The sequence below is a fragment of the Chlamydotis macqueenii genome, chromosome 1 (genome assembly GCF_036417535.1).
Source record: "Chlamydotis macqueenii isolate bChlMac1 chromosome 1, bChlMac1.mat, whole genome shotgun sequence".
Taxonomy (NCBI): domain Eukaryota; kingdom Metazoa; phylum Chordata; class Aves; order Otidiformes; family Otididae; genus Chlamydotis; species Chlamydotis macqueenii.
In genome coordinates, this window is record NC_141556.1 from 215,162,899 (window position 1) to 215,172,537 (window position 9,639).

The 9,639-nt window shown below is 67.2% G+C and overlaps 1 protein-coding gene across 5 annotated transcripts in view; it reads left to right on the plus strand.

Annotated features, from left to right (window-relative positions):
- STIM1 (stromal interaction molecule 1) overlaps positions 1-8,430 on the plus strand; it is an 82,455-nt gene extending 74,025 nt beyond the window's left edge. For all 5 annotated transcript variants that reach the window (XM_086739823.1, XM_086739824.1, XM_086739825.1 and 2 more), the window contains one exon: positions 7,462-8,430. In XM_086739823.1, coding sequence (XP_086595949.1) covers positions 7,462-8,008 — 547 coding nt within the window. In that variant the 3' untranslated portion in view covers positions 8,009-8,430. The remainder of the gene's footprint in view (positions 1-7,461) is intronic.
- Positions 8,431-9,639: the final 1,209 nt, after the last annotated feature.

Consider the following 9,639-nt stretch of genomic DNA (forward strand, 5'->3'; position numbering starts at 1 on the left):
CCCTGAATCCCTGACCTCTCCCGGTTCCCCCCGCTGGCACTGGAGAGGGAAGGACTGGTGGGCCGAAGGTGCAGGAGTCCCGTCTGGTCAGCTGGCGTGCTGCGAGGGAGGCTGCGGCAGCCGTCCCGAGTTCAGAAGTGTTCTCCGGCCCAAGCAGAGGGACGCGTTCCTCGGTCGGCCCCGGGCGGCTTTCCTCGGAGCGAGGACCAGGGCAGCGGCCGTTGGAGGTGCTCGCCCCGCGCGGGCCATGGAGGCACCCAGCTCCGGCACGCTGTTTGAGCCTGCGCCCAGCTCCGGCACGCTGTTTGAGCCTGCGCCCGTTCAGGCGTTTGCTGTAAGCCCCGGGCCGAGGGGCGAGCAGCGTGTGTGGTTGCGTGGTTTCCAGTTCCGGGCGCTGCAGGCGCTGGGTGCAAGGCAGTCGGCGCTGACGCGGGCGGTGGAAGGGCCGCGACGGGCCATCGGGCAGTCCCGTCCCCCGGCCCCGCCAGGCCGCTGCCCGTGGCCGTGGCCAGGCCAGGTCGTTGCTCTGGTCTGTGCGTTCTCCTGGGTGAAGTTAGAAATAGTCTCCTTATCCTCAGCGTCAGCAGCAGAGTTCTGGGAAAGGGCTGGGAGTCTCTCCGTGAGGAAGTCATTAGGGGCAATGTCCTTTCGTGTTTACTTGTCCAGGCAGGACAACGCTCCAGGTCACCACATCTCCGTTCCTCCCGGCGCGTGGTGCCGCTGTGCCTTTACCTGCGGGTGCCACTGCCCTTCGCCGTCGGTTCTCTCCTGACCGCGTTTACGCAGTCCCCGTTGTGGGTCTTTGCCGTCGGTTCTCTCCGGACCGTGTTTACGCAGTCCCCGTTGTGGGTCTTTGCCATCGGTTCTCTCCGGACCGCGTTTACGCAGTCCCCGTTGTGGGTCTGTGCCGTCGGTTCTCTCCGGACCGCGTTTACGCAGTCCCCGTTGTGGGCTCCAGCCAGACTGCGGATTTGGAGCATCGGGGTGGGGGGTGTTACTGCGCCTGCTCCACAACGGGCAGTTAAAGAGCAGCGTCTTGGCTCGTTTAGTAACCTTTGTTTGGGGGTCGCGAGAAGCAGCGTAATTAAAATCTAGATTAATTACTGCCAGCGTGAGTTCAGTTGCGGCTGTGCTGGTCTGGGTGCTAGAAGCTGGGAATGCTGCTGGGGACGTCGCGCAGGCCCTGTTTACCGGCGGCCTTCCTGTCTCTGTAGAGAGGCCTTGTCCCGGAGCCCGAGGCTGAGGTGCTGGTTCGGGAAGAGCTGTGTAAACCTGGGGTTTCTGGCCAAGGCCTGCGGCGCGCTGAATCGCTGACCGGGTAAAGTCCCAACCCTGCAGGCTCCCCCGAGAGCGGCCGAGGGAAATGCGGTGGGGCTCCGGGGTCCCGGTCAGAAGAGGCGGTGGTGCTGAGGTCGTTAGGAGAGGATCGCTGGGGTCCCCTCGTTCCCTGCGGGCACCGAGCGGGGTATCGGAACCTGACAGGTCACCCCTCGGCGGGGGCAGGGCTGCTTTCTCCCTGTCCCCGCAGCAAGGCCCGCCGGCTGACGCCGGATAATTGATTCGGCAGCGGAGTTGTGCAGAGTAAGAGCTTTTCCCCTGAGATTCGCTTCAGCTACGCAATAGCGGACGACTCCAGACTCCATGCTCATCCATCTCTGTTCATTTCAGAACACGGAAATGAAGAAGCGCGTGCCCAAATGTGTTGCTTTTTCTGTCAGACTGCATCGTTAGCAGCTCCCGCTTCGATGCGTCTTCAGGAGCGCTGCCACGAGGCGTGCCACGGCACCAGCCAACATATTGCTCTTTCTCTTTTATGTAACCAGTCTTGGAGGCCTTTCCATGCATCCCTCGAGCTCCGCAGCCTCCCAGAGAGGCAGGCAGAACAGATGGGGAAGCTGAGGCTGAGAAAGGCCTTCCAGGGAGTCACTGCCAAGGACGAAAACGGAACCCAAAAAATTCCTGGCTCCCTCGGTAGGAGGAGAGTGCAACCTTGAGTGCCGTGGGCTGCTGGATGGCGTTAGCCTCTCGTACCCAGCAGGTGCCAATGTTGGCGAGACCTCGCAAGGGAAATCGTCTCAAACAAGCCGTTCCCCCAGAGAGGGGCTCGGGGCTCGCTCCTCTCTGCGCTAAAGCCTGCGGGGGGTTAACCTGGTAGGGCCCCTCTCTCCGGGCGAGGCCAGCGCGTGGCCGGCGAGTTGCTTTCCCGAACTCCTCACTGTCTGCTTCTCTTTTGCAATTGGCTTCAGAGGATCCGCGGCAAATAAGGTCAGAGCCGTTCCGGTTTCGAAGGCTGATGTGTGGTCTTTAATGTTAACGAAGGGGAGGGCGCCCGGGGGGAGAGGGGTTGGAGGGTGCTGCGTGCACAGGGGTTTCTGCTGCCACGCCTGCTCCAAGTGGTGCCCGCGGCCGGCCTGACCGAGAGGGGAGCCTGGGAGCAGAGCCCCCTTTTCCAACAGAGAGCGGAGGCGGCAGCCGCAGCGAGGGGAGCGTCAGTAATCCAGAGAGGAGGTGATTCCCAGCTCTCACAGGGCGGGAGGGGAGAGGCCGCTGTTGGATTTGCGTCGAGGGGCTTTCTCAGCCCCGGACTGTGCCGCCCTGAGCGCGGCAGAATAGCTGAGCCCTGCAGCACATTTAATTCTGCCGCAGGGGGAGCGTTGGCGGCCCCGGCGCTGCGTGCTGCTGGGTGTAGCAGCGCTGGGTGCTCTCGGCGAACGGCAGGCAGCGGTGGGGGCAGCGAGGTCCGTGCGAGGCCGGGAGACCAGGCCCTGCTTTAGCGCCAGGCACCCTGGAGCCACCCTGAGCTGTCCTGCAGCACGTCCTGCGCTGCGCAGGCAGCGGGAGCCCACCGGGAGAGACCCTGCAGCGGGCTGCGGAGTGGAGGAAAACCAACTGTATCGTTCTGTATCATCCCCCTGCCCTCTCCCCTCTCCACCGCTACTGGCCTTTCTTTACCCCATGCTTTGCTCTCTGCTCCTTCTGCGTGCCAAGCCAGTCCATTCCCATCTTCTCACCCTCTCATTCGCTGCGGTGGGCGCGGGCTCTTGCAGAGGCACGGCAGGAAGCGCGGGTGAGAGCAGATAAGGCGGCAGCGGCGCGCGTCCTGCCCTCGCGCAGGTTAATGCCGTCGGTTCGCTCTCCGTAGGTCATGTGCCCAGCTAGGTCACAAAGCCAGCGGTGAGCCCCGAGGCAGCGCGGCCGGGATGGAGAAACCCGCGCTCTTACGTGAGGCTCCGGGTATTTTCACGCTCAGTTGGTGGCCTGAGGTTTTCGGGAGGGGCGAGCGTTTGGCAGTTCCTGCTGCACCGCAGGAGCTCTCTCTCCGCGGGCACCTTCCTGTGATGGAGGTGACTCCACCATGGAGCCCGGCTGTGCCTGGGGCCAGCACTTCCTCTCGAAATGTGCCAGACCGACGCAGAGCGTGAGCCTCAGGAAAACCAGCGGGATATACGCTGTCCCTTCTGGCTGAGCCTCGCCCAGGGCCACCGGCCGTATCCTGGTGATGTTCTTTCCTCCCCTCTTCTCCCGGCGCGGGGCTGGGGCGTGTCCCCTCCTCCTTGCTCCCTCTGGCAAAGCCAGCGAGCGTCCCACCTTCCCCCCTCGCCTCTGGGAGCTGCCAGAAGCCGTACAAAAAGTCCCAGCACGAGTTTCCGGCTGCTGCTGGTCGGTTCTCTGGAAAATCAGCCCCTGCCCTTGGGCGCTGCAGCGGTCGGAGGCGATCCCTCGCTGCCTGTGCCTCGGTGTCCTGCTCCCCCGGCTGTCGGGGTGGGATAGCGGCCCAGCCGCCCCCGTGGGTCGTCCCCGGCCGCTGCCCGGCGTGCTGAGCGCTCTGCCGTGTGCCGGCACGTCGTGCTTGCGTCTCGGCTGCCCGAACCGCGGCTTCGCAGAGGAGCGTGGGGGCGGCTGCTGCTGCTCGGGGTCGCCTCTGCTCCCTGCCGCGCCGCTTGGCGTGCCGGTGTCAGCGGTCACGCTCTTCCCTCTGCTCTTTGGGAACGTGTTCCTGAGGTGCAGCTGGACGGATTGTGAATAAAACGGGCTAGCTTAGCACCGCTGGGATGTTTGCAGAGTGTGCTCGTAGGCTGTTTCCCTGCCATGGACAGCAGGCCAGCGCCCCCAGGGAGGAAAAATTGGGGTCCAAGAAGGTTGGACCAAGCGCGGCACCCAGCGCGGTGCTGGCCACCTGCTCCAGGACGGGACATCCCCAGGGAACAGCCTGCGACGGGGCAGTGACCCCGCAAACCGACCCCTCGCTCCCAGGGACGCTCTGTTGCGGTGAGCACGGTGCCAGGAGGAGACGCGGCGGCGGCGGCGCGCACCCAGGACCTGCTCTGAGCTGCCAGCGTTTCGCCTCCGCGTCGCCGCGGCGCGGGACCAGCTGTCCGAGGATCGGGTTCCCAGCGCCTGCGCTCAGCGGAAGAAAATGCTTCTGGAGCAGAGGATGTTTCTCCACCTGCTGTCGTCATTCGCTCCACGCGCTGCCGCAGCCGCGGGTTCGCTTTTGTCTCTTCTGGATTTAAAAACTGCGCAGAGCGGGAGAGGCTCGCCCGATGGCCCCCGAGCTCACGGGCGCGTGCAGATCTCAGCTGGGAGAACGCTCTCGCTCCTCACGGACAAGCCATGTTTAAAGTCACCTCAGTTTAAAAAATCATTTTTTGCTGTATTTGCTATTATCTCCGGGGTTTTTTAAGGATTTCTTTTCTCTGACCCAGACACCTCTGATGCTGGCAGCCAGCAGAGAGGTTGGTTTCATTTCTACGGGAAAAGAATATTCCTGGTGGAATTACAGCGCTGAATTTCAAGCGAGCGGGCGTTACTGTCTGAACCTGCCTTCGCTGGCCGAGGCGCGCGGCATCTGCACGATGCTCAGCGGCTTCGTCAGGTGAACCTCAGCAGCGGGCGCTCTGCTTGTGCGCCATAGCCCTCGGGGATCGGCCGGAATGAGTCCGGAGCGGGCGCTGCGGACCCCTCCGTGCTGCTGGAGGAGCCCTGGCTCAGCTCGGCGTCCTTCCCAGGCTTTGCGCTGCTGCCGTCCCGCGCGGCCTCGCCCCTCTGCCCGCGCGGTGGTGGCTGAGCAGAGGTGGCTGAGCTCTGGACAGAGCCTTTCCCCCGGCGGATGCGTGGGCAGCAGGACGGGCAGCAGCTTCGCAGCAGCGTCGCTCCCTCTCCTCGGTGTGCCGGGAGCGAGCGCCGGCCGGGAGGACGCGCCGGGTGCTGCCACCCCTCACTTGGCGTCGGCCTGCGCGGCTGGTGCCAAACCACGCGGCCAAAGTCGGCTGTGTTTTCGTGGAAAGGGGGCACTTTCCAGGTATCCGTGGAGGAAATAAACCCCTGAGAGCAGGTGCTCAGCGCCGCTCGCCCTCGCAGCGTCTCTGGGCGTGCGATGGCTTCTGCCGCCCTTGAGAGAGGTGACACAAGGAGCGGCCTGGCAGCAATTCCCGCTTTGCAGGCGCGTTGAGCACTGGCGTGGACAAGAAGCGTTCGGGAAGAGCAGGAGGCTCCCAACTTTCTCCAGGGAGAGGAGTCGCGCTGTTGTGCTTCCACATTCGCTGGCAGCAGCCCGAGGTCTCGCGCGCCCCAGCCCCAGTCGTCCCAGTGAAAGCTGCGGGCCGTGAGCCGTGGCGGTGACCTTGCGCGGAGCCGCGGTATCTGCTGGGGAACGGGAGCTCCCGTGGCTCCGCGCGGCGCGTGGGAGGGCAGTTGTCTCCCTTGGGCGGGCTCCAGGACGCTGGCTCGGAACAGCCGGGGACTTGACGCCATCCCAGCCGCTCGGATCCCGCTCGCCCTGCCGGCCGCTGCCCCTGGGGCTGCGGCTCCCGGCGCTCGGACGGCGGCTGGGCTCGGCTGCGCGCGCGGCAGGCGAGGGCTGTTCCAGCAACGCCTGCGGCTGCTTTCGTCTTGTTAAAGCAGGAGATGAGGGACGCTCCGCCGCAGGGCCCTCGCAGCTTGGGCTGTGCCCTAGCCGTCCGCGAGGTTTTCGGTACCCTTCCTCCTCGTGTTCCCGAGGAGCTGGTGAACGGGGCCCGAGCTGATTCGGCGGGTTTTGTTGGAAAATAGCCGTTAGCCCTGCGGAGGGCGGGGATCTGAGGACCTTTCCTGCCTTTCACAAGCACCCGGTGCCGGCGCAGTCGTACTGGGTGACTTCGTGGGGCACTGCTGCGGTCGCTTTCCCCGAGCATCTCCCCGGTTCCGCCTGGGAGTCTCCGTGCGGAGCAGCGAGGGCGTTTCTCTCGCCTCGCCTCTCGTGCTGCCCCCAGACCCCCATGTTCTTTGTGCTGCTGTCATAGAAGAGGAGCTGGGGGCCCGGCACGCGCGGTGCTGGGCGGCTTTGGTGCTGAGCAGGGCGCAGTGACCCCGCGTCCTGGGGCTCGGCTGCGCGGGTCAGGGCCGAGGAACTGGTGAGCACCTCCCGTCTCTTCTCACGCCCTTTCACCTCTCCTCTTCCCGCCTTTCCTCTCCATTCGCCTCTCCCATTCCGTGTTTCTTGCCCCCCGCTGGCGCAGGCCCCGGGTAAGAGGCCAGGGGCGGCCGTGCGGCCTCCCAGTCTGGAGGGGGTGGGCGATAGCGAGAGCAGCGTAGCTTTGCCCGCCTGCACGGCACGCCAGCGGGTTTGGGCAGGGACCGCGGGGATGCCGGGCCGGGGCGCAGCAGCCTCGCGCCCCCCAGGTGATCCTGGCTGGAAGGAGTCAGCCGGGACTTCCCCGTTTCTCCCCTCCTCCTACCTCCCACTCTCCGCTTCAGAAGGGACCCGGAGCTCTCGGGCCGGCGCGGCGGCGCTCCGACGCCTTCTGCAGTCGCGAGCGGGCAGCACAAACCGCTGTGCCGCAGAGGGGCCGCGGGCAGGCGCGCGCTGGGGCATGGCTTCGCGCGGGGACGCCCGACCTCGCGTTCCTCCCGCCGGGATTAGAGGTTCGCACGCAGGAAAGGGGGAAACAGTCGGCCCGGTGCTTTCTGTCCCGGGGCTGTGGTCAGGCCACGGCCTCGCGGCTCGCGGGGGCGAGGTGAGCATGCGCGCACACCGATGCCAGCCGAGCCAGCGCAGAGGAACCCCCTGAAGTCACCCCAGTCCTGCTCCTCGGAAGGGCATCGGCTCTCGCAGCCGCGCCGCTTCCCCAGGGGCCTGGGCGATGCCGTGAGCTCCCTGGCCCAGCTCCCGCTGGGATCCGGGGGCCAGGAGTGGGCCGGCAGGGTCGATTTCCAGGGAGCTGCCAGCTCCGAGCAGCCCCAGCAGCAGCCGGCCAGCCCTGCTCGCCGGCCCCTCGCCGCCGCTGTCCCCGGGGTGCCCGCCCGCCGTCCCGCTGGCACCCGCGCAGCGGGGCAGAACCGGCGGGCAGGGCGGCGGGAGCGGGGCGGGCGGCGAGGGGCTTCCCTCAGCCGCTGCATCCGTGCGTGCGCGGGGCCGGGGCGCGCGTCCCCGGGCCCGCGGCGCTAACGGCCTCTCTCTCCCCTCCGCCCTCTCCACCCCAGAGACTTGACTCGCTGCGACTCCGACTCCTCCATCCCGCACCTGAGCGACCACCAGCGCGCCCCCAGCTCCGCGCCCAAGCTGCTGCCTGCCCGGCCCAACCTGCTGACCAGGTCCATCGAGGAGGCTGCGCCCGGCCACCCTGCCGTCGCCGCGCCCACGCCCAACGGCGGCAGCCGGCACGCGGAGGCCTCGGCCCTGGGGGCCCTGCCGGAGCGGCTGCCCGAGAGCCCCATGGTGATGAAGAAGATGATGATGGTGAACCACGGCATGGAGAAGTCCTCCAGCCTGGGGGAGATCAGCCACCCGACGGCCGGCAAGCACAGCCACTCGGATTCCTCCCGCTCCCACAGCCCCAGCTCCACCGACCCCGACACCCCCTCCCCCATCTCTGACTGCCGGCCCGGCGCCAAGAGCACCCGCATCCCGCAGCTGGCCGCCAAGAAGAGCCCGGGGGACGAGGACAGCAGCCTGACGGGCGACGAGGTCGACCTGGGCCAGAGCAAGAAAAAGTTCCCCCTAAAGATCTTCAAGAAGCCCAAGAAGTAGAGAGAGGAGCCGGGGGAAGAGGAAACCCGCCCAGGAGCGTGACCGGCCGGGACCGGGGGCGGCCGCGCACCCGCGGCGCAGCCCACCCGCCCGTCCCGCACCCCGCGGCTCGGGTGCTGGCCAGCACCCGCTGCCCTCCCTCCGCACCCTCCGCTGAGTCACCTCACCCACCACCGGCAGCGGGAGGGGCTATTTAAACTTATTTATTTCCTGATCTCTCAGAAAAAGAAAAAAAGAATAAAAAGAAGACAACGAGCGCTCCCCGCGAAGCGAGCAGCCGCCCTTCCCCTCGGCCGCGGCGCTCCCTGGCTTTGCGCATGGCTTCCAGTTACTCCTGCCTCTGCTGCCCACGCGGCCTTTGCCTTTGGTTTCAATGTGGTTTTCTTATTTTAATTTTATTTTTTATTATTATTTTTATTTTTTTCCGGTTCTTCTGCCTCTTCCACCTTTTGCCCAGGCTGTGGGGAGGGTCGGGGCGGTGGGAGCCCGGCCGCGCCCCGCTGGCGGTTCTCCCCTCGTTTCTCCGGTTGCTTTTCGGCCCCGTGGCCGTGACAGTTGGGAGGGGGGACCCCGGTCTGTGCGCTCTCGATACGCAAGCGCGAGCCAAGCGCCCTCGGCAGGGAGGCCCGGCCCGTGGCGGTACTCGCGCAGCTCGGCCGCGGGGTCCCTGCGGTGGGACGGGGCTGCCCACCCGGCTGCTCCAGGAGCCGAGCCGGCGCCTGGGCGCTGGGGGGTTGGGTGCTGGGGCGGCTGCTCTGGGCGCCATCCTCGCTCCCGAGCCCCTGCAGCTGCCGGGGGCAGCGGGGCCGAACCCGGAGGCGCCCCGAGAGCCCGGCTCAGCGGGACGAGGAGCGGAGACCCCGCGGTGCTGGGGGAGCGCGGAGGGAAGGGGCGTCCCGAGGGGTGCGGGTGCAGAGCCGGGTCCAGCCGCCGCATCCACCCAAAGAGGTCGCGGGGTGTGGGGCCCGTCCCTGTTCCCAGTTTGGCAGGACGGGAGGGAAGCAGTGGTGTGGGCCAGGGCTCTCCTTGGCTGGGGCCAGGCAGGCCGTGCGTGGGGACGGGAGCCTCAAAACGCCCTCCCACTGCTGGGGCCGGGGGCCGGGGGCTGGGGGGGGCTCGTCCGGGTGCTCGCTGCCTCTGCGGGCTGCGCGGGCAGCGTCCTCCCTGCTTGCTGCAGCCGGCGGCGGGGGTCTGCCCGCTGTGCCAGCCCGCAGCCCTGCTGCCCTTCGGTGCCGCGCAGCTCTCGGTGCGGCCCACGCCGCTGCCCGGGCTGCTGTGCCGCAGCCCCCAGTTCGGGGCAGTAACTGGGCCGAGCCCCGCTCCGTCCCCAGCGCGCGGCGTGACCCCCAGAGCTCCCCACCAAGGCCGGGGTCCCTGCCCTGCCGCCCCCGCCGTCCCAAACCCCCGTCCAGCGCTCCCCGGCACGTCCCCGGCTGCTTCGCCTGCTGAGGGAGGAGGAGGATGCACGGCTGGCAGGGGAGGAAGGGGAGGCAGGGCGGGATGCTGAAGCCCCCGGGGCCTTGCTTTCCGCAGCGTCGCACCTACGCGTGCGGGGAGAGCACGGGAAGGGCTGTCACGGCGGGTTTGTCGGTAGGCGGTAGTTGGGCAAGGACGCTGTTTGGGATGAGTGA